Source organism: Octopus bimaculoides, chromosome 20 (assembly GCF_046866305.1).
Source record: "Octopus bimaculoides isolate indiv1 chromosome 20, ASM4686630v1, whole genome shotgun sequence".
Taxonomy (NCBI): domain Eukaryota; kingdom Metazoa; phylum Mollusca; class Cephalopoda; order Octopoda; family Octopodidae; genus Octopus; species Octopus bimaculoides.
In genome coordinates this window covers 7,672,239-7,698,481 of record NC_142947.1, presented here as the reverse complement: position 1 = coordinate 7,698,481, position 26,243 = coordinate 7,672,239, and the positions used below count along the sequence as shown (strand labels likewise).

Genomic DNA, 26,243 nt, shown 5'->3' with positions numbered 1-26,243 from the left:
ACCTGTTGGAGGAGGACGCATGCGCTTAGAGGACACCTGAAGAGTGAATGTGGACAGGTGAAGAATGTATGAGCTGCTGTCACACCTGTAGCTGTATTTGACACGCACTTCACTCTAACTACTTCTCCTTGATGTCTCATGCTTATATTTAATGACAAGCCTTTCCACTATAGGCACAAGTCCTGAAATTTCGGAAGAACGTCCATTACGTCGACCCAATGTTCAACTGGTACTTATTTTATCGAACCCCAAAAGGATGAAAGGCAAAGTCAAGTATTTAAATTTGGAACGTAAAACCGGAAGAAATGCTGCTAAGCATTTCGTCCGGTACAGTAAAGATCCTTTTATTAATGATTTCTTTTATTGACAACAAGGGCGCAAGACATTGAGGACAGCATTGAATGATGAGTTCCACCACACACAAAAAAAAAATTACAAAATCATGTGGGGTTAACATCAATCAAGCGGGGATACTACCACATTAAGGATATAACAGAGGATATATAATAGAAAGTCGAGAAGTGAATAATAAATAAATAGAATCCCTGATTAATATCTTGTTTAACACCCGGCCACCAGTAAAAAAGTGTAATAGGTGTACAAAAAAAATGTGTAGTAAACGAATCTGAAAACGAAAATTTGCGCAAACGAACCGGGGCGGGAAGAGGACTTTCGGAAAATTCACACCCCCGATTTTTCCCCTCATAACTGTCAGGAAAATGGATATCTTTTAATGAAATTTTATATAAATACCTTTCAAACGGCATAGATTAAGATTATAAAAAAAATTGTGGGAAAATTTTTTTCCTGGGGAAAATCTTTTTTTTTTTTTTTTTTCCCTCAGGCTCTACATTTTCTCACACATTCTCTCCATACATATTTTTTTCTCAAGTTGTTTGTTTCTATCTCTTGATCTTGGACTGCTACAATTAAGCTCTCTGTTTCTTTTTCTTTTTTTTTCTGTTAATAGCAATAAACTTTTATTGCCTTCACAGTGTCTACCATTTTACAAAATATTAAATTAGAAAATTGGACAAAATAAAGAACACAATTAAAAAAAATTAAGAAGAAAAAAGAAAGAAACTAAAACAATTCACACCACCTTGGGTTGAAAAGTTGGGGCCGCTGGGAAACCCCTCTAATGGCTATTGAGGCACGCCAGCACAAATGCAGCGTTGCCGCGGGTGATGGCGAGGCTGATGCGCTGGAACAGCCAAGCGCCCCCACGAGCCTCACCAGTTACCTCTGGAAGGCGAGTTGCCAGTGAAGACAGTAATCTCGCAGTTAGTGAGTTCGACCCCACCAAACGTCTCGAACGCCACAGGATGGAAAATGTAGTTGGCTGACAGATCGCGGTATATCAGGATTTTGTTCCAATCGGCAACAGAAGCTGTGGATCTCGCCCTGGCCGCAGCATCCAGGATGTGAGAAGACGCAAAGGAGTCGTTAACAGTGACATCCTAGACAAGGTATCTGCCGTGGGACCAGGGTCACAGAATGAGACCGTCAGGTCTCTTCCCATCATTTTTGGACAGTCCAGATGGTTCCGAAATTGGAGGGGATGTTTACCCGGACCAAGATCTTCTTGAGTATCAGGTTCAACTCCGTATGACGCGCGAAGCAACCAGCATTCAGGCGGCAAGAAAGGTCGTGGAAGTCTATGGAGTCGATGAGCCTGCCACAACGACAAATCAAGCACGTGCATACGTCAGCTCCCACTCTGAGGGCAATGGAGACACGAAGTTCGTCCAAGCTGAGTAGGCCACCAACATTAGCCACGGGGATGGCATCAATCCAGTTACCTGAGTATTTGGCACTAGGAGACAGTAAGCAGCACTTTGAAAACTGGTCCGACTGGCTGAAGAGGGAGTCGAAGGTGGTCTTCAAAATTATGTTGTCCCAAGCTCTCTGACTCCGACAGTCGTCCACCTTCTCAGGAGCAGACAAGCCCAATTCTCTCCAGTGTTGGAGAGCTTCATCCAACTCCCTGTGGGAATTGGTCCGTGTTGGAGAGGAGAGGATGTTGCTCACCCAGGTGAAGCAGGCGTGGGTGGAGGAAAGGAAGCAAAGAAGAAAGAGGGACGAACACTTACGAAAACCAAGACCTCCAAATCGTTTGGGCAATGCAGCCTGATTGCGGGATGTTGGAGTGAGTCTGACATTGACTAAGCATTCGAGTCTCTCAAAGATTAGGTTCTCCAAGCGTTGGAGGCATGATAGGAATCGATAAGATGAGCTGGCTCTGAGTAAATATAGAAGCTTAGAGATCGAGAGGTAATTCCTCAGTATGAAAAAACCTTGATGGGGCTCGATAGCTTCAGTATTTTTCAGCAATTGCTCAAGGGCAGCCACCTTCGACTGGAAGATGGACTCAAAGGCAAGGTTAGTGATTGGGGCTCCTAGGGAGCACCAAGCCGATGGGGGAGGGACTGCAATGGAAGGGAAGGACTCTACAAAAAGTTAGTAGTTGGTTGATGGTGAGGAGTCGGGTGGCTGAGGATCCAGCGCTCACATTCGGAGCTGTTTTCTGGAAGACCCCGGCGACCAAGCTCCCCAACCACCATTGTTGCAATGGCGAGAACCCTGTCCGGAGGTCCCCCACCCCACCAAACAAGCATCGTCGAGATACTAGACGTTGAGGTCTAGCTCGACCCCTATCTTCGTGATGTCATTAATGCCCAGTACGAACCGAGTGGGTCGCCCTCCTGAACTCCTGAGGTGGAGGTGATGATTTGGTCACCGAAAGAGAGATAGGAGGGCTCCCGATAAGCCTGCCATGCAAGGTGGTACAGTTGTGGGACCTTCTCTCTTACTGAGCTGGAGACAGCATCGCAGCTGATCGAGTTGAAGGCATTCTTAAGGTCAAGTTTGAAGATGACCTTGGATGACAAGGAGGGCAAGTTGGCATAGACTCTGGTAGCGTGGGCAGCAGCTTCACATCCCAATTTGGTGCCCACTCCTACCTAGGTGGGGGAAAATTCCTCTTCCAATAAGTTAGAGACCGATTGTAAGCACACCTTTGCAGTGAGACGGCGAAGGGTGCAGCCGACCGCAATGGGACGCAGGTCTCCGTTGGGTTTAGTGAAACCGAATAATTTTACACCGAAGAATAGTGGGCGGATATAAGGGAGGACATTCACTGAAGAGAACTGGCTCAGAAACTGAGTAAAATTCTCCAAGAGCTCAAGTCCAGCGTCACTGGCCGACAAGGAGGTACCATCCTTGATATGTTGAGGCTGTAGTAACGCCGGCGCATGCGTAGTCTCACGCATGCGTGGGATTCAACATACCAAGCTTTCCCGCTTTGATCTCTCTCTTTCTCGGTCGGCCGGCCATGAGCATGGACGTGTCAAGCAGTGTCTCCAACATTCCAACTCTGGAGACAGTCTCTTTCTTGCTGGCCAGCGAATGAGCATAGACGTGTTTAGCTGTCTTTCTACATCTTTCGAACTTACGCTAGACAGCTCGCTCACATCTACATAACAACGTCCCAACAACTATGCTCACACACAGGGAAGCTGTAACAACAAACAAGAGCTAAAGATGTATATATTTACCACCTGAATAAATGTTGTTTAAGTTGATAGTCTGGAGTTCAGCGTTCCGTTATATTCTTAATTTCATATAGGAAAGTCAGGTATACATCTAATGATGTAAAACCAACTTTCCTATAAGGCCAAAGGCCAACAATTCCCGCATCTGATAACCATCTGTTATCAGAGGTGAAGACTAGCCTAAGGCCAGTTTAGTTGATTATCAGGGAGTGCCAGTGGGTGCTTCTCTTTCAAACGTCTAAGAGACTCAGAGTCACACGGAGCGATAGAGGATAGAGAAGAAAGGAGACGGACAGCCCGTTTTATGTCAAATTCACGGAATTTGGCATTGACTGCGCGCTTGAGGCGAATCGGTTGCCTACCGGTAGGTACCGTGTTCGATGTCAAATTAAAGTGAGAAATGGTCGGGGTGGACTCAAATAGCTGGAACTGTTGCTTGAGAGAAGATGTAAGGGAGCCCGATTTCACATCGTGCACGTGGGGAGAGATGCGAAGGAACAGATACAGTTTCTGCCAGTCGGACGCATTGTTGGATAAACATACGTTTTTCAACAAGCTGGAGAGCACGCAAGTAAAGCTATCCCGAGCTCCCTTAGGGATCCGGTTAATGAGCTTCGATTTCGATAAATCCACACTGGGCATGCTATATCTATGATCCAGTATCGTTTGTTTTCTTTCTCAATTAACACTATGTCTGGTTTCCTATTCCCCATATCATGGTCGCACTGAATCATAAAATCCCATAGGATCTTTGCATTATCATTTTCGATGATGCTTTCGGATTTATGTTCGTACCACTCTTTTGCTCTGTCAAGTCCATACTTGTTGCAAAGCGTCCAATGGACAATCCTTGCTATATTGTGATGACATCTCTTATATTCTTTCTGGGTTAGTGGCGTACATTGACTGGTAATATGCCATACAGTTTCGCCATTTTGTCCACAACTTCTGTACTTATCAATTTCTGATGCAATTGGTTCTTAATGCTTGCTCTTGGGCAGCACAGATTGGGAGCCTCCGTTTCCGGTTTTAAATCACGTTTAGTCATCTATAACCATCTTTTTTCTTTGTCTGTCTTATCTTCAACATCCCTACGAAATTGTCTATGCATTTTTTTCTTTATCCACCTATTTTCAGTTTCATTCATTCTCAAGTCTTTGTACAGTGCTTTATCTTTGCAATCTTCCATCCTACACAAGTCTGACCTTCTTACTTCCAATAAAAGTAGTTCTGTGACATTTTTTTCCTTGTTTTTCTGTCTAAGCTGCTTAGTTCGTCTACTGTCCATGCCATTACCCCTACTCCATATCTAAGTAGTGAAACCGCCCAGGTGTTGATAGCTTCAATCTTATTCTATCCGTTTAATTTCGACTTAAGGATCAGTCTCAGTCTGCGCAAGTACTCTACCTTAAATTTTTCTGTCATTTCTTTCTCCATCAATTTATCCATTTCCAATATCCCCAAGTACTTACAGCCTGTCTCTTCTATCTGCTTCATAACCTCCCCCAATGGTATCGCTAGTCCGTCCATATATTTGATTTTGCCTCTCTTCAAGACTAACACACCACATTTTTCAGTTTGAACTCCTTTCTGATTTCAGCACTGTAAGTATACACAGTATCAGCGAGGGAACTGACTTGGGATTCATCTTTACCATAAAGTTTGAGGTCGTCCATGAATAACAAGTGGTTGACTTTTTGTTGGGGGCTCTTGAATACATACCCAGCCTTTGCTTTCCTCAGAATCAGTGTTAGTGGTACAAAGATCAGTGGGAACAGGTAGTCCTCTCGGAAGATGCCTCTTCTGATTTCTATTGTCCCTAAACTTCTTCCATATGCTGTCAGTTCCGTCCTCCACTTCGCCATACTTTTTCCAAGCGATTGCTCAACATTCGATGCAATATTACATCGCTATACTAATATATCCTCCATTTGCCCTTATGAGGATTCCACTGATATCAACTGACATGACCATATTGTCATGGCTTTGCATCCACAGTCAGATACAATAAATTCCCTTGTTTAATGCAATAGAACCACTCTTTCTTCCTTTCTTTTCATCTCACTCCTCTCTTCTTCACCTCCTCTGATCACCTCCTCTGACCACAACCACCCTCCTTATAAACACAACAAACATGCTACATAGAAAATAACAACAAAAACTGGAGAAAAACATCTGTTTGACTTTGATAAAAATGCGTTTATTAGATGATACAATATGTACAACAGGTCCTTTTCTTTCATGGAAACCATTGAAATGTTACAACTGATAAATAGACAAACACGCATACACATATAGATAAATACATATAAACAAATTCTTATGTCTGTGTGTGTATATATATATATATATATATATATATATATATATATATATATATATATATATTTATATATATCCCACATTTGTGATATATGGTTTATATTTTTGCAGAATGTGACTTAAGCAAAATTGAAGGCTCAATCTTTAGCAAGGCAATTGAGCTTCCTCTATATTTAAATATATAAAAACGTGAGTGTGTGTGTGTGTGTGTGTGTGTGTGTGTGGTGTGGTGTGTATTGTAGGCAGATGGAGAAAAAGCAGTCGGTTATGGAACAGTAAGTATTAAATTTTTCCACCAAAAATATCTCCATTCCTTTACAAAAACACTACCTAAAACATCTAATTTAGAAATCAGAAAGTTTTTTTTTTATTCAAATCAGTTAAGAAGCATATTGTTTTGACAAAGTTATACTGAGAATCCATACAAATAATAAATTAGGAGTTTGAACAAAGAAACATCTTACAAACAAGGAACTGGAACCATTTAAAACAAACTTTACATATTGGTAAAAATAATCAACTTCAGGAAAATTCATGACAGTTTTCAAAAGTCTTTAGACACACTCTATGTATGATTGGACAAGACAAAGAAATTCTTTATGGCATTGACAGAAATATAAATAACAAGCTATTATCTAACATGACTAACATTTACAAAGACTCTGGCACAAACGCATTCAGTTCATAAACCTTCCAAACAAAGAAATTGCCATTATCTTCATCATAGTAAAATATTTAAATCTATGCAGACCATACATTACACTTAAAGATCACAAGTAAATATCTCTAGTATCCCTATACATAGTATTGGTCCACAATTTTCATTATAGAATAATATTTCATTTATAATGAAATGACTGTGTAGTATTAATGTCAAGCAACACTTCAAATTCACCAAATATGATAATGTAAAATTCTCTAAACCCCTTCTGCTCAAAGCATTTACTTTCACCAACAGCATTCTATCATATAATGAATCTAATATTAAGATCATGGAGACTGTTTTTGGTCTTTTTATGCTCACCATAAATTTTTTCTATTGGTTAAAAAAATGAAAACAAATTGTTTGGTGTTTGCATGGGATCTCACAATGGGGTTGAATTATGCAAAATTATTGGAATCTATATTTTAGACTCTTTGTATAAAAGATCGCCTACCTTACAAAGAGGTTTACATAATGATGACAGACTTACGGTCCTGGACAATATAAATGATCATGGACTAGGTATCTTACAAAAAAACACCTCATAAAATTATTTAATGAAATATACTTAAGGACTATGGTTAATTTATACAATCTTCAGTTTAACTATTTTTTCTGGATATTACCTTAAATTTAGATAAATGTATTCTGCACTTTCTGAAAGCTTAATGAAAGAATACTTTATACAAATAAGAACTTAAATCATCTAGCCTACCACTAGTCTACAAAATTTGTTCTTAATCATTTTGTCTTTAGATGAGGCTATGTTTATTAATGTTCTATTGTGGTTTTACAGAAAAATTATTACATGTAACCCACCAATTTTAAGTCTCCAAACCTAAAAATAGGTCAAGAAATATGTATCTATTTCAGAGGTATCTACACACACACACATACATACACACATATGTATATATACATTATATGTGTAGTGTTCATGTCATTTTAATCTTTAATATTCATCACATGGACATCTAACATTCATCTACAAACTTAACATTATCTAACCAACTTAGCATTCATTTAACATTCATTTAGAGTCATTTAGAGATACAATGCTATTCATTTCCTTTCCATTATCTCACCATCAATATCATCGTCGTCATCGTCGTCACTGTCATGTCACCATAAAATTGGTTCTGGGATATTTACTTCTCTGACATTCTTAATAATAACAATTCTAATTCCAGTTCAGGAATATTTTGAAATCTAGTTAGGCTTCACAGCATCTAAACAGTTTTTGATTTAGATCTTTTTGCCCAAATATGGAGAAGTCATTGAGAGCAGCAAGTGATAAGTATTGTCAACTGAGTAGCCATCTTGATAGTCTTTCAATTCTTTTTAATTTTCCACATTAATGAAGTTACTCTATCATTTTACCAGAACAAGCAAAAAATTTTTTAAATCACAAAAATAGATAAATATTCATTAAATTAAATTAGATTTGATACTTGTAAATATATTTAAACATATTTCTAGTCTCATGACAAAGAGATTTTCGTTTTATCTCTAGCTTCTGTTGTGACAGCAAGGCCAAGAGTGTTGATAACCAACAGTCGGTTACACAATACTGAGGCAGCTGATAGCCTTGCCTTCTTTGGTCACCTTCAGCTAAAACAAAACTTTGATTTAATATGTATTTTAAAAAGTCAATCTTTCGAGATGAGAAAACCCATGAAAGTGTTGCTCAAGCTACCATCACAGGTGCTGGCCGGTGAGATAAGAATACTTTGGTGGTTTGTTGCATAACTCTTTCTGTGGGCTGTTGTGTTGGTTGTTGATGTTGTTTTTGCTGTACTGGTGGTACATACCGGTTTTGACATGGACGGATTTCCATTGAAGAACCTTGACATGGACAAACAATCTTTGAGTTGTTCTGACAGATGCGCCGTCGAAGTTTTGTCCCTTGGTAACACAAACTCCAGCTGCCCCATGCAAGCCAGTGACTTGGGGGGCCCCATTTGCATAGATCTATTTTTGCCAGGGTCCCACATTTTACCAATGGGTTGCTGTGTAAATGAAAAAGAAAAAAAAATAAGAAAGAAACAGTTTGGTATTAATTATCTAATTATCTTTGTATGAACTTTAGACATGTTATAGACATGAAATATAGATGTGAAATATAGACACAATGTAAGCACTAAACATAGATGTGAGATGTTGACAAAAAGCATAAATGTTAAATTTAAACTTTACACCAAGGTAAATGAAAATATTATTGCCTTATCTTCTTACCCCACTTCTCTCTTTATATATATATATATATATATATATATATATATATATATATATATATATGCATAGGTATATATATTACATACAAAATTAAGATGAATGACTACCAAAGTGGACTCCTAATATGCTAACGGTAGATGTCAAATCGCCTTAAATTGGATTTTTTAAATATGCTAAGCCACTGGTTTTAATTGATTAATATCAATTTCTACCCTCATTATTTAATTCTTTATATATATATATATATATATATATATACACACACATATATACATATACATATATTTATGTATATAGCTTTCCAGGTGGGCTAACCATGTATTCACCTCTTCAGCAAGACACCTGCTGCTCTCCCTCTATCATAGTTTCTTATTCCTCCTGTCTGTACCCTGCTCAGTCGAGGGCTCTTATCTTGCTGGTTCTTGGCAACCTCACCAGTGCTGGTGGCATGTGAAAAGCACCTTGTACACTCTGTTAAGTGGTTGGCATCAGGAAAGGCGTCCAGCTGTAGAAATCATACAGACATAGAACCTCATCTCTTCTTATCAAACCTTCCAACCCATGCCAGTATGGAAAAAGGATGTTAAATGATGATGATTACGATGACGATGATGACAACAATGATGGTGGTGATGACGACGACGACAGCGATGATGACCATCACCACTATCATCGTCAGCAGCAGCAGCAGAAGCAGCATAATAATAATGTTGCCAATGATAAGAAGACTGCTAATAATGTGTATTGTGATGTTGATGGTGATGGTGATGAATATGTTGCTAACATACCTTTCGCTTGCTGCAACAAAACTGTTCTTCTGAATTTCTGTTATGCGTGTGTTTCGACATAAGATTTCCGTGAGTGAAACTTTCCTGATTTCCTGGAGTTGGACTGAAAAATAGAATTAGTGATCTCTCAGAATATCATAGACACTGTCATCACAGGGAGATATCACTAACATAATACACAGTGGCAATGACAACAAAAAGTATGGCATACAATCATGCAGGAACATTTAGAGAATAATATATATTCACATATCAACAGGGGGAAATAGAAATTGAAACCATGTGAACATGTGGCTGTTTTGCCCTTGGGTCAGTTTTGTCCTTGTCCTGGCCACACAGTTAAGGTGTAAAACCTTATTGAGATGACACCAGGTGATGGGTTGGGATGATGTTGAATTTCATGTACACCAAAGGTTAAAACAGTGATGATGATGATGATGATATTGTTGATAATGATGATGACAATAATGATGACGATGATGATTATGATAATGATTATAAAAACAGAAATTAATTAAAAAATTACCTCTGCTAAATGCTCCCTTGTCGTTGTTTTCATACCAAAATCGGTCTCCATTTTTCAGAACCTCGAACTGCTTAGCAATGATGTTGCCAAATGTGGGACCAACTTTCCCACCTAAGACAGGAATCTCAGAAATTCCAGCAGTCCACAAATCAATGTCATAGATATTCCTGTTGAATAAACAAAAATATAAATTATATATGTGTGTGTGTATGTGTGTACATATAGATATATGTATATACATATACAGATATATATATATATATATACACAGGGTGTCCACAAAGTCTGGGTACATTGGGATTAACACATACTTTAAGAAATTATTGTTTCTTATATTTAATTGTCTATGTTATGATTTTATTTACTCCATGTACCTGGACCTTGTGGACCCCCTGTATATATATATATATATATATATATATATATATATATATATATATATATATATATATATATATATATATATATACTACCCTACCACTACCACTTCTACAACCCCTACCATTAGTACTACTACTTCTACTATTACTACTCCTTTTGCTACTGCTGTTCCAAGGCCACCACTACAGTGGAAAGAATCAAGATGAAACTCACCTATAAATCTGTGAAAGGCGGGCTTGATTGTCTGTCGAATGGTTTGTCAAAGATTTGAAATTTGACCAACGTGGCTCCCCAGTCTTGATGGTCCACATTGGGTACGACATGATACCATGGTCCCGTCCTCGTTGGATGTGATCAGCAGCGAGATCAATCCCTGTTCCAGGAAAACTTTCTAAGTATTTGTTGGTCAATTCATCTGTTACATATCTAAAATAGACAAAAGGGTTATTAACTGATATGTTCACTGTGATTTGTAAATTGAGTAACCACATGGAGTTTCTGTTGGTGCAGATAGGTGTGATATTTATGGCCAAGCTGTGGCAAAAGCGAACTGTAGAAAGTGTGACTTATGGTAAAGGGGTCAGTGGAAAATGTGGCCAGTGAGGTTGTGGGAAAGGTGGCCAGCAGTAAAGATACTGTGGAAATTATGGCCAATGGTGAAGAGAACTATGTGGTCTATGATAAAAGAAATTGTAGGATGTACAATCTGCGGAAAATGTAGGAAAGGAGTCTGTGGGAAAGAAGTCTGTGGAAAAGGAGTCTGTGGGAAAGAAGTTTGTGGAAAGCATGACTTGTGGGAAAAGGAACTGCAGAAAATGTGGCCTCTACAACAATTATGAAATATGATGGTATTGATGAGTATGTTTTAAGTCAAATTACCGATCAACTGTTTGGCTGGAGTCTGTGAGCATTCCTTTAATGATTTTACTAGCAACATCCTCATTGCGGTAGAACATGTCTGCACGCAAGAATGTAGAACTCAATTTGTGATAGGTGTCAATGGTGAAGTTTGATCTTATCATCGAAGTGGAATATAGACCAGCAGCTACGGAGAAGACATTATATATACCAGCGCTTACTTGACTATCATAGCTTGTATAGCCACTGTTTTGGACATTCAGATCATGTTTGGCCATCAGCTGTGGACCTAAAATGTATGGCAAGTACTCATTGTATGTGATGTGTTGCATCTCGGCAATAACAATACGACGACTCTCCTGGAAGATTTTCTCATCATCCCATGTTGGGTGCATGCTTGACAGATGTGTGGCAATACGGTTGTGTTCACGGAGGAATACAGCATGTAGAGACAAGATCAATGGGTTCTCATTCAGACGATCATCGCCTTAATGAAGGATGAGAAAAGAGAAAGAGAGACATATTTAATTAAGAGTTAAGCAGAATCAAATGGTACATAATATAAATGTATGTGTGTCTGCATACATACATACATACATACATACATACATATATGTATTCATGTATATATGTAGATAAACACATACACACAGACAGACATTAACATAGGCAATAAAACAGAAGGCAATAAAATAGAAGTAAAATTTTAAAATTTATTCTTTCTGTGTGTCCTGGGACCAAATAATCTGCTGCTCAATATTAGCCCACAACCTGATGGTTGGAGACCCCAGCACTCAAGGATAGAGCGTCTCATTTGAATTAATGCTTCTCAAACATGTTCAACCTTTCACCTCTGACCTTATGATTAGAGAAAGACAAAAGTTCTTACCTCCTGTGAAACAGTAAGTGATATTCCCATTGACATTCTTCAGTTTACAGTTGGCAACATTGAACAGATCCAAAGGCATCATTCCATCACCTATGTCAGAGGTCTTCATCTTACCTGGTGATTAGAGAGAGACTTGTTTGAATGGTGGTGGTGGTGGTGGTATATTGGTGGTGATAGTGTGTTAGTGGTGGTGGTGGCGGGGGTATTAGTGGTGTAGGATATTAGAGATTGTGGTAGGGTGTTAGTGATGGAAGTGATAGTATTAGTGGTGGTGGTGTTGGTAATGGTAATAGTGTTTACGGATGTGGTAACAATAGTTGTAATATTTACATCAACAACAACAGCAGTAATAGCAGCAGTAGTGGTTGTACCACTACTACAACCACTACTACTACCTACTGGCACTTTGTCAGTTACAAAGGCAAAGGTTCCAGTTGATCCAGTAAATGAAACAGTCTGCTCATGAAATTAACATTCCAGTGGCTGAACACTCCACAGACACGTGTACCCCTAACGTAGTTCTCAGGGAGATTCAGTGTGACACAGAGTGTGATATCGCTGGCCCTTTGAAATACAGGTACTACTCATTTTTGCCAGCTGAATGGACTGGAGCAACATGAAATAAAGTGTCTCGCTTAAGGATACAACACATTGCTGGGAATTGAACCCATGACCTTATGATCATGAGCTGAATACCCTTACCACTAAGCCACATGCCTTCACTACTACTACTACTACTGCTGCTAGAAGTAAATTAGGAAGAAATAAAAAAAACCAACTGACCTGCAACCATTGTCCTCAGTGATTTTGTGGTTGCCTCATCTGAGCCATAGATTTGTGAGACATCGATGTAGTGAGTGTTTTGGTTAAGTTGTTCTCGGGGACCTTGAAGAGAAAAACATGATGGTGTTAATGTGATAGTAGTGAAACGCCACTGCCAAGCCCTTACAATATCACTACAACACCCCCACGACACTATTACAACACCATGACAACATCATTAACTAGAATACAGTTATGTTATGATGCCATTATATCTGGGAGAAGAGCAATGAGATGGCAGAATTGTTAGCATGCCAGGCGAAATGCTTAGCGGTTTTTCATCTGAGGTCGACTTTGCCTTTCTAACCAGTCTGAAAGGGCCTACAGACCCGTAAAGATGCTTCAGTACTGACCATCCTTCTTCAACTCAAGTTACCAGATCAAACTGGGGATGTTGAACTTCACTTCTGAATCTATCAATTATTTGAGGTATGCCTTAATCATTAACGACTTGTGTCATCAACAGGGTGACCACCACCAGCTGGACATTTTCTTTGCTAATGTGGACATCCTTCTATAGTTTTACAAAAATTGTTGACTTCAGAATAAAACAGATCTTCAGATTTGTAGGAAAACAAGACTTACCAAGTTTGCAATTAAGTGGAGGAGATGTGGCTGAGCGAGCAAATGACAAACACTTCCTATTGTAGGGTGTAAAGAAGGGGTCGACTTTACACATTTGAATGGGCATGCACATGTGACCTGACCTGAGGAATAAAAATATCGAGATTAAACAGTGAGTTTGCTAAAATACTATGAAGCTAATTCATATATTCAATACAGTTACATCCTCTGCAATTATTGCATTAAAACCCCTTTGGATAGAAAAAGTCCAATGGCAGAATGCCTGTCGTGTTTACAGGAGATGTGGATTCAAGTCCCATAGGCTGCCTTCAACTTTCTCTGTCTAAAAGGGTTTTTCAACCTAATATTTTCATGCTATTGTTTATAGCTTTATTTGTTTCAAGATTTGCCATTTCTAAAAAAGATTATACATAAATATACATGATGGTGCCCAACTGACCCTACTATACTGTATAGTTAGCAAAATCAAAAACAAACAATGCACATGCACAAATTTAATAATACAAAACTGCGACAATTTACCCATTACACAATGTATATATATATATATATATATATATATATATATATATATATATATATATATATATATATAAGTATGCATATTTAGTGATAACTGTTGGAACACCATCATGGAAAACAGATGTTAAAATATAATAATAATGATGATGATGATGATGATTCTATTTTGGTCAAGCCAGTCTCTTGCTACTCTGAGTTTCACTTCTAGGTGTATAGTGCATCTACAAGTGAGACTCAAAGTAGCAAGAGACTGATACTATCGAAATATAAATCATATTATACACATGTGTGTAGGAATGCATTCATGTATGTATGTGTGAATGTAATGTGTATATTTTTACATGTATGTATGTAAGTGTATATTTTACTTACATGTATCCAAATTTACAACAGTCATATCTCTTGCCACTTGATGCTGAAATAGAAAATAGAAAATGAATCAGTTACGACTTTTAACATCGTTACTACATCATCAGATATATAATTAATTGCAACTGAAGTAAGGTGGGATACAGCCGGTAAGAACAGTGCTACTTGTGGGACAGCTGCGATTGGGTATCCATATACATATGTACATGAGTGAGTGTAAATCTATGAATGTGTGTACATGTCTGCGTATATTTGTATATGTGTGTATGTGTATATGTATGTGCATGTATGTACATGTGTATTTGTGTGCATGTGTTCGTGTGTGCGTGTGGGGGTGTTTGGTTGGGTGTGTGTGATGGTGTAATGGTGAAAAGAAAGGGGGCAATGAAATATCTTCTCGCCACATACCTTGCATAGTGGGGACATAGGCAATGTCTCTCATTAGGAACTCTCCAAACACAGCAGCCAGGTGTGTGGTGTCGTGGTCCATGAGTGGATCTTCTATCTTCTGGTGGAAATATACACTGATATCCCTTGCTCCGGGTAATGCAGCGTTCTGGACACTAATATTACGGGGTGTAAAGACAGCTATGACAGCAAGAAAGAGAGATTGTTAAATGAGGAAATATATTAAAGTAGCAATACATACGTGTGTGTGTGTGTACAGGTAGGTGTATATATATGTATATATATATATATATATCATCATCATCATCATCATATATATATATATATATATATATATATATATATATATATATAATTTAAAATTTAAAGATAGGGTGAAATCTTTATAAGAATTTATCAAGTAGTCAACATGAAAAAAAACCTCATAAGGGAAAAATTATAATCATTCCCTTTAAATATATTTATTTATATGAAGGGCATTACTACACATAAATGCCTCACGCTGTGAGGGACTTGTAAAGTCAAAACTACTATAAGAAATATTGTGTACCGAACGCGAGGGAATGCTAGAAATAAGAGCTAAAATGCTCTAATGCAGCAGCCAAAGTACATAATTGTATACATATACACTGATGGAGACTATAGTCACCCCAAAACACTGATCAAGAATTCCCTGTACTGACTGGTCAGTTTCAATGAGCTGCATTCCCTCGTGTTCAGTACACTGTATTTATTATGGTAATTTTGACTTTAAGAGTCCCTCATAGTATGAGGCATTCATGTGTAGTATTTTTTATATATATTTATGTGTGTGTGCATGCATGTGCATTTGTATGAACACACATACACATGCATAGACTGGATTCTATATTTAATTAACTTTAATTAATTTTAACTTCTATGGTTGTCTTCTTTGCCTTTCTTGACCAGAATTAACATAATGTTTAGTTCTCACTATGGCTACAATTATATCAATTAGTCATTAACATAAGGATTCTTTCTCCTTACGATGACTGAGATGTTAATTAATTAAAACATCTTTATTCATCGTTATGCATGTTAGAAGCCACTTTAATATATGTATGGTTGTGGTCTGTGGTTGAGAAATTTGCTTCCAAAGTACATGGTTTCAGGGTCAGACCCACTGTGTAGCACCTTTGCCAGATTTCTTAAATTCTCAGCTTACCTGAACTCAAGATTACCCAATCCTTCAGGTTCACTTATGTCTCAGATGTTCTTAATACTCAGGTTCACTTACGTCCAGATGTCCAAATTCTCCAGATGTTTTCATCCTTTGATGCTCTAATCCTCAGTTATCCTATTAGAAAATCTTTGTCCCTTGACAAATAACCTAATATCCAGACACCCAAATTTAAATTTCCAAAAATCCTAACATCCAGATAATCTAATCAACAGATATCTTAATCCCCAGATATTTTAATTTCCAGATATCCAATTAGATCAACTAATCATCATATTTGTTACTAATACTCACTATCTTCATAATATGGAGGCCTCATTCGTAGCAGTGGTGTGTAACTCTTGCCCCAGTAAGGATAATTCAAATTGTTGCAGGAACCACTAGCTGTCCGATATATGGAGTTCTTGTCACAGGTAATTGCTTCACGGAAAGGACATGAGTATTGCAAAAGCTCTGGAGTGCTCACAAAGCGTATCAGTTCTTCAGCAACATTTCGACTGAAACTGAAGTTGGACAGAATATTATTAAGGAGTGACCAGTTAGGTGGTGAGAAGAGGATGGATGATGGGAAAGTGATGATTGGTTTGATGACGTGCAGGAGAAAGATTGAGAGTGTGAGGAATGAAGAAGAGAAAGTGAGAGGAAGTTTGTGAAATGGGAATTGGAGTAAATGAGGGGAGGATATGAGAGACGGAGGGGGAGAAAGGAAGGAGAGACAGAAAGACACATGGCAGACACTGAAAGCTAGATAGGCAGACAAACAATTTGATACAGACACACACATACAGACAGATACAAAGATACACAGACACGTAGACAATCTAACAGATACAGGCAAACAATTAGATAGACACATGCAGGCGAGTAGACACACAAGCACAAACAGACAATCTGACAGATAGACAGATACAAATACATACATGCATGCATACGTATATGCATACAGACAGAGAGACAGACAGACGATCTAGTAGACACAGGCAAAAATCAGACGGACGAATGGACGGACAGACAAACAAACAAGCAGACAGACAGACAGAGACTAACAGGTGATACTCACTTCTTGTAGAACTGACTGACTGTGGCAGCATAGATCAACCCTTTCACTGAAATATCAGAACCTTTCTTGGAGAGAACTGTCATGGAATCTCGGTATTTTAGAGACATTTCACTGAAGCCTGTCGTATAGAAAAACAGTGATGTATAGGTACTAGTGTCGGTGGTAGTGTGTTGTGCAACAGTGGTGTTGGTGGTGGTGGTAGTAGTAGTAGTGGTGGTGGTGGTGGTGGTGGTGGTGGTGGTGGTGGTGGTGGTTAGTGGTGGTGGTGGTGGTGGTGGTGGTTAGTGGTGGTGGTGGTGATGGTGGTGGTAGTAGTGGTGGTTAGTGGTGGTGGTGGTGGTTTTAGTGGTTTTGGTGGTGGTGGTGGTAGTAGTAGTAGTAGTAGTGGTGATAGTGATGGGGGAGAGGAGGTATATGAAATGCTTACACTGAGCTACGTGTTCCAAGTTGGAGCAGAATAATTCCAATCATGGCACTGTACAACAACAATACAACAACAATAACAATAAAAACAACAATAACATCAACAACAACAACTATAACAACATCAGCTACAACCTCAATTACAATAGTGGCTTGTTTCAGATCCAGAGAGAGAACTTTGTGTGGAAGTGGATAACTAATTAAATAAATTCCCCGTTCTCATCACACCCTTCACAATGATGAAGGTAATAATAATAATAATAATAATAATAAAAATGATAATCCTTTCTATTATAGGCACAAGGCCTAAAATTTTGATGGAGGTGGGGTAAGTCAATTACAATGTTCAACTGGTACCTTTTTTTATAGACCCCCAAAAGGATCAACTCTTATAGACCCCGAAAGGATCAACTTTTATAAACCCTGAAAGGATCAACTCTTATAGATCCCAAAAGGATCGACCCTTATAGATCCTGAAAGGATCAACCCTTATGGACCCTGAAAGGATCAACCCTTATAGACCCCAAAAGGATCAATCCTTTCAATGAAGAAATTGCTTAAAACAATAACAGTGCTTGGTTGGTCAATAAAATAATTATGATCATACGTAAAGTTGACTCTAACAAGATTTGAAGTTAGAACTTAGAAGTTGTCTCTAAATAATGCCTTTCCAATTCTCCAACCACCAAGAGAAAAGTTTATATAAAATATATAAAATAGCTAAAAGAAATACTCACGGTCGGAGACATATTCGTGTAATGTTGTGATTTCCTGAATTTCACTGTGAGCCTTCCCTGTTGATTGTAATAGTGTCTTGTCCACATATTTCTTTTCAACTGACAGGGCAGACACAAGAGTAAGGTAACTTGTTCCCGTTATAAATAACACAAATAATTTCAGTCTGGAAAATATAAGAAAGATTAAATTAGTTTGTTATTTTCAGTTTTTTGTCCTATGGTTCTGACACCTCATCACCACCAACTTTGCCTCCAATCCAGTTATTCCCAACCATCCTTGTATGATACGAAGATTATGTCAATAGAGTGGAGAGGGTCTATGAGGTGTCGTGCAAGTTTTATTGGACCTAAAACTCTGCACAGGCATTGCTGACCTCAGCTCAACATGTATGTATGTAGGTACATATGTATGTATGTATGTATGTATGTATGTATGCATGTATGCACGTATGTATGTATATAGCAATAGATGAAGTAGATATACATGGATATAGACCAAATACAAAATGCACCAGACGCAGATTTATGTGTAGTTGTTGTTGTAGCTGTTGTTTCGCCCCCAGGTCATTCCTGATCAAACAAAGCTAAGACCAAAAACATTCCACCTATGCCTATCAAGTGTTTTTCCCTATGTACAAGGAACCCAAGACCTCTTAACTCCATTAACCCTTTAATTACCGTATTTATTTTGACATGCTCTGCGTTTCTTTCAATTCGTTTTGAATATAACAAAGTAAAATAACTTAGTTGTCATTAAGTTGGTGTTAGGAACATAAATTGTGACAAAGGTTTGGTGGAAGATTTTAATTCAAAACTTATGAAAACAAGACATTTGTACTACAGAGCCAGAGCCGGTTTCAGCCGAGTTGGTATCAAAAGGGGTTAAGTGGTCTTGGGTTCCTTGAGACAGAGGGAGATTTGACTGATATTTCAAGCAGATCAGTCAAGCACTCTCATCTGTTATGTTTCCACACCAAATCACATGCCAGTACACATGCTGGTTGGCATTTGGGTAGGGTACATACAATGGATGGGAAAAGAGACAGAGTCACATGAGCATAATCTTATGTCCAGCTTGACAAAATCACATGTCGGTGCACATGTTGCCAGGAGTGGCGGAAATGAGTAGACAGGTAGAGGTGGAAGTGGTGGTGGTGGTGGTGGTGGTGGGCACAGGAAAGCTGCAGCGACTTAAATTTATTTATATAGGTGCTCATTGCATATATATAAATATGTATATAGACTCTTTAAACTGGTTTTACAAGTTTTCTTCAATTGTAACGGTATTGCTGGTGGTGGTAGTGGCAGTGGTGACAAAGGCAGCAACGGGGAAAGCAGTGGCAATGATGGTGGTAGGGTAGTGCAGAAGTGGTGGCAGTGGTAGAGGTGGTGGAAGTGGTAAAGGTGGTGGCAGTGGTAGAGGTGGTTGCAGTGGTAGAGGTGGTGGCTGTGGTAGAGGTGGTGGCAGTGGTAGAGGTGGTTGCAGTGGTAGAGGTGGTAGCAGTGGTAGAGGTGGTGTCTGTGGTAGAGGTGGTGGCAGTGGTAGAGGTGGTGGCTGTGGTAGAGGTGGTGGCAGTGGTAAAGGTGGTGGCAGTGGTAGAGGTGGTAGCAGTGGTAGAGGTGGTGGCTGTGGTAGAGGTGGTGGCAGTGGTAGAGGTGGTGGTTGTGGTAGAGGTGGTGGCAGTGGTAAAGGTGGTGGCAGTGGTAGAGGTGGTAGCAGTGGTAGAGGTGGTGGCAGTGGTAGAGGTGGTGGCTGTGGTAGAAGTGGTGGCAGTGGTAAAGGTGGTGGCAGTGGTAGAGGTGGTAGCAGTGGTAGAGGTGGTGTCTGTGGTAGAGGTGGTGGCAGTGGTAGAGGTAGTGGCAGTGGCAGCAGTGGTACTGGTGACAGTAGTGGTGGTGGTGATGATGACGACGATGATGACAACAACAACGACAACAACAACAATGATGATGATGATGATGATGGTGATATCTTGTTTCACCTTTGTTGTTCTTATTGTTGCACTTTAATGCTGTTTGTTATTCTATTATTCTTTATAAATTTGTTTATTTCCTTGTTGCTGTTGTTGTTACTATTTTTAGTTCATTTAAAATAAAATATTTTTGCTGTTGGGAAAATTCTTAGGTTTTTCCTGATTCTTTAATTTTTTTATAGACATACCATTCTCATAGTATTGTTATAGGATAGCTGTCTATCTCTCTCTCTCCTTATATATATATATATATCTATATATATATATATCTATATATATATATATCATCATCATCATCATCATCATCATCATCGTTTAACGTCCGCTTTCCATGCTAGCATGGGTTGGACGATTTGACTGAGGACTGGTGAAACCGGATGGCAACACCAGGCTCCAATCTAATTTGGCAGAGTTTCTACAGCTGGATGCCCTTCCTAACGCCAACCACTCAGAGAGTGTAGTGGGTATATATATATATATATATATATATATATATATATATACATATAGTTCAGTGTATATATCATCATCATCATCATCATCACCATCATCATCACCATCATCATCATCATTCTCATCATCATTTAACGTCCGTTTTCCATGCTGGGATGCGTCGCATGGCTTAACCAAGACTTGTAAGCTAAGGGCTGCACCAGATTCCATGGTCTGTTTTGGCTTGGTTTCTACGGCTGGATGCCCTTCCTAATGCCAACCACTCCACAAAGTATGCTGGATGCTTTCTATGTGGCACCATCACAGGTGCTTTTTAAATGGCACCAGCACCAGTGCTTTTTACACAGACCCAAGGTTTTAGGATCTCAATTCTGTTGTGGTGGGTGGGTCTTCTCAAATACAGCAATGCACCACATATATCAATCCTCTGTCATCTCTTTCATACACACACACACACACACACACACACACACACACACACATATATATAAGGCGCAGGCATGGTTGTGCAGTGAAAAGCTATATATATGTGTGTGTGCAGGCATGTATGTATGTATCTATGTATCTATGTATGTATATATGTATGATGTATGTGTGTATGCATGTATATATTCATTATATCTGAATAAAAATCAGGAAGACTACAACTAAAAAAAATATTCGATACATTGTACCTATTCCACATATGTGTATATGTGGTTTGTGTGTGACTGTATAAATATATATTTACATAAATTGTTATTTATATATGTGTATATGTATATAAGCATACAGAGAGAGAGAGAGAGAGAGAGAGAGAGAGAGAGAGAGAGAGAGAGAGAGAGAGAGGAAGAGAGGGAGAGAGATTGTTTTATAGAGATATGTCAAATAGATTCCTTTGTGCAGTCTCTCACACATATATAAGAACACACAAACAAGTATGCAAAGACTTGTATACACATATACATAAACACATACACAATAACCAAGGTAGACTTATGAAAAGGAAGTGAGATTTAATGAGAAGAATTTTCCCTGAAAGTGATGTATGAACCCCTCACCTCACCACTCCACATTTTCTCACACTTTGCTTCAGCATTAATTCTTCACAAATCTACTTCCACACAATACCAACCCATGTGACTTTATTCTCTCACATGTCTGGCAACAATTGTCCATGTGAGAATCATTAATGAGATCTCGTGTTTGGCCCAGATAAGTTTTTCACTTCCAATTAAGGTGAAATACTTTAGCAAAGAAACGTAATCTAAAAATAGCAGTTTACACCTCTCACTTGCAGTGTAGTCTGACTTGTTTTTATAGATATAATGCAGAAATAATCTTGATTTTTTATTTTAGAAGGCCCGTGGCAAACAAATAAATATAATGCTATTGTTAGGAAACATAGTATAATTGATTCTTAACAAGTATTTGGTGACATGACAATGTTAATAACGACAACAACAACAACAACGACAATGGTTCTATGATACAAGAACTTCTATTTTAAAGTGATCTAAATTAAAGCCTTCTGACAATATTTCATGTTAACTAATATTCCAAAATACCAGCTTAATAGCATCAGTCACTAATATTGACTGTTTCCTTATAAAGGGAGCTTCACTTTCTAGCTACATCAGAGTTGCCTGTCTTTTGGTATCTGGTGCTGATGAGCAGTAAGGATTCAAAATGCTTGCCTCCGTTGGTCCAGTAGAAAGTGCTCTTAGCTGTCTGTGGTGTTTTAACATCTTTTTGTCTTAAGCAAGAATTTTTTTTCTTCATGACAATCTCTCTCTCAAATCTCTCTCAAATTACATCCTACAGTCTTAAGAAACCACATACATGTACTCACATACATACATACATACATATGGGTGGACGAATGGACAGATGGACAGACAGACAGATAGATAGACACACATACATACACACACAATTACATATACATATATGGAGTGATAGTGGGGAGACAGACAATGAGACACTGAGAGAGAGTGAGAGCTAAATACACACACATGCGTATGCATAGGTAAATACTCTCACCCACACATCTTCACATATAGACACATTCATGTACACACACATAAACTTATACACAAGAAAAGGTAGTGAGACATAAAGAGAAGAATTTTCCCTGAAAGTGATGTATGAACCCCTCACCTCACCACTCCACATTTTCTCAAACTTTGCGCCACCATTTATTCTTCACACATCTACTTCCACACAATCATGTGACTTTAATCTCTCACGTGTCTGGCAACAATTGTCCATGTGAGAATCTAGAATGAGATTTCGTGTTTGGCTCAGATAAGTCATTCACTTCCAATTAGGGTAAAATACTTTTGCTAACGAACTTAATCCAAAAATAGCAGTTTACACCTCTCACTTGCAGTGTCACTTTTCTCATTTTGATAAACACAATATAGAAATAATCTCAGTTTTTATCTGATAAAGTCCAAATGGTGAACAAATAAATATAATGTTATTGTTAGAAAAAATGGCATGATTATTTCCAAACACACAGTATTTGGTGATACAGCAACCCCGCAAATGCTGGTGGCACTCAAAAAGCACCCAGTACACTCTGTAAAACGGTTGGCTTTAGGAAAGGCATCCATCTGCAGAAACTATGCTAAAGATGGCATTGCTGCATTTTGGCATGGAACTCGATGCAGTCCTGCAGCTCACTGGCTCTCTGTCAAATCATCCTACTCATGCCAGTATGGAGCTACTGTTGCTACTACTACTACTATTAATAATAATTCTTTCTAATTTGGGCACAAGGCCAGCAATTTCGGGAGAGGAGTTAAGTTGATTACATCTACCCCACTTCTCAACTGGTACATATTTCATCAACCCTGAAATGGATGAAAGGCAAAGTCAAGACTTTGCCTTTCATCCATTTCAGAACAGAACAGAAAGTCAGAAGAGATGTTGCAAAGCATTTTGTCTTGCATAGTAATGATTCTGCCAGTTTGCCACCTTTATTATAATAATAATAATAATAATAATAATAATAATAATAATAATAATAATAACAATAGTCAAGATGAAGAGCGCGATTCAATTGTAATAAATACTTTATTGGTTGAATGATATTTCAGCAGTAAATCTGTCTTTATCAAGTTCTGTCTTCTTTTTTCTGTCTTTTTCTTTTCGCCTGTTATAAAATTGAACCTTAAAGACTGATGATGTCATTCCATCAACGTGTGGACGCTGGTTGCTCTCATTCATACTTTAAATTTCTATAATTTTGAATTTTTATCACTTCTTATTTTGAACTTGACAAAGACAGACTTACTGTTGAAATATCGTTCAACCAATAAAAATATCTATTACAATCGAATCGCAGTCTTCGTCTTGACTGTTTACCTTTGTGAAGAGTTACGTCAATCCTTTTTTAAAATGTAACAATAATAATAATGATAATAATAATAATAATAATCCTTTCTACTACAGACACAAGGCCTGGATTTTCTAGAGAGGGGGACAGTTGTTCACATCGACCCTGGTACTCAACTGGTACTTATTTCATTGACCCCGAAAGTAATTCCTCGGCGGAATTTGAACCCAGAACATAGCAGCAGATGAAATACCGCTAAGCATTTCGCCCGGCTCGCTAACAACTCTGCCAGCTCACCACCTTAATAATAATAATAATAATAATAATAATAATAATAATAATAATAATAATAACTGATAAGAAAAATATGAACACTATCTCTGACCAGTCACCTGAGACTAGTCATATCACGATCTTCTGATATTTAACTATCAGATATAACCAGATATAAACCTAGATATAACAGTTAAAAAGCATATTGATAAAACTCATCTCCTAATTCATATGACTGTCTCCACGGATAAAAATGTTGCAGTCAGAGAGCTCAGTAAAATACAGAGGTACAGATGCCTGGGTATAGAGACCACCAAAATGTTGAAAATGGAAACCATTACAACACCTGTAATCATAAGGCACTCAGGGTAACAAAGAAAGGAACAGAAACATTGATAGGTATGATACCAGGAAAATTATACTTGAAAAGAAATATAGAGAATAACCCTAATTGCGCAGTTTATGAAGAACACTATCACCTTCAATTTCAAAGCTTCATTGCATTTTTATCATGCGCTCATGTGTGCACCTGGTTTTTTTTCTTAAATCTGTCGGGTCCTAGCACATCTCAATTTCATATAATCATCCAATGTATTAAGAACATCATATTCATTATCTACCTTAAGTATCTGGGTAGCTTCCAGTGGATAATGTGCAAATGTAGCAGATATCAAGGAAAATTTTTCCTAATAATAATAATAATAATAATGACTTACCTCAACATTCTTGTATCCATTTGTTTACTTGTCTAATGAATCGTAAAGAGTGAGATTTTTGCTCCTATTTATACATGTATATAGACACGTGAGGTGGATGTGAGGGGGTGTCTGTGTGACAGTGTAAGGGAAGTGTATATCGATACAGAGGCAATGCATGAGAACATATAGCTGTATGTGTGTGTGGCTGTGTGTGAGTGTGTGTGTGACTACAGAAGACAATGGAAATAATATAAAGAGAGACAATAAGAAAATGAGCGGAATGAATAAAATAACTGGACAATGAGAGAGTGAGAGGAGAGTAGGAGTGAAAATGGTGAGAAAAAGAGGACAAACTGATAGATAGATAGATAGATAGATAGATAGATAGATAGATAGATAGATAGATTGATAGGCCGACAGGCAGGTAAACAGAGACTGATAGACAGAGAGACAAATAAACAGACAGAGAGACAGGTACATACTTAGAGAAAGCGAGAGAAATATTTTTAAAAAGAGCAAAATTACTTTCAAAATTTTGGGAAAAATTGATATTTTGAGTGTCTAAATTTGACAGGTTGCATAAAAAGAAAAGAAAATACAATATCTCATCAAAAAATCAAAAAATATCAACTAGATTATGGCTGGGAGACAACATTTTACTCAAAGTAGCTTCCACCATGACCTGAAGACAGCTCTGAAACCTGGCGCATGTGTTCCTCATTGCATCCCTGGGAAGAACTGAAAACACCTCCTTAAACTTGGTCACCAGCTTCAACTTGGTTTTGCAGACAGAGTGGTTGGTTTCTTTGTCTACCAGGCCCCATGCATAGAAATACATGAGATTACAACTGGGGAAATTAGGAGGTTAGAAATTGGAGTTGGTGAAGTCAGGATTTCTCCAACAACCACTTCCGACTCTTTCCTGAGATATGGCAAGGAGTCAAATCCTGCTACTACACATATGGCCTTCCACCAGCAACCCTCTCCAGTCAGAGTTAGACCACAATCTCCAGCAGCTTCACACAGACATCTGGATTGACCCCAAATCCCAGTTCAAAGATGTGGGGCAGTATGACATTGCTCTCACTCAAGACACACACAAAGACCATCACAATTTGGGGAAACTTAGTTTTCATGAGAT

At 38.2% G+C, this 26,243-nt stretch overlaps 1 protein-coding gene across 1 annotated transcript; it reads right to left on the bottom strand.

The window, feature by feature from the left end:
- Nucleotides 1-6,219: 6,219 nt before the first annotated feature.
- Nucleotides 6,220-25,327, bottom strand: LOC106869840 (salivary peroxidase/catechol oxidase). The gene is made up of 14 exons (XM_014915741.3): nt 25,121-25,327; nt 18,384-18,547; nt 17,224-17,341; nt 16,458-16,666; nt 14,963-15,142; nt 14,558-14,600; nt 13,664-13,785; nt 13,040-13,141; nt 12,257-12,370; nt 11,389-11,854; nt 10,723-10,935; nt 10,129-10,295; nt 9,603-9,705; nt 6,220-8,588 (listed from the first exon to the last, which is right to left on the bottom strand). The coding sequence occupies exons 1-14, from the start codon at nt 25,138-25,140 to the stop codon at nt 8,267-8,269; spliced, it is 2,343 nt and encodes a 780-aa protein (XP_014771227.1). The 5' UTR covers nt 25,141-25,327; the 3' UTR covers nt 6,220-8,266.
- Nucleotides 25,328-26,243: the final 916 nt, after the last annotated feature.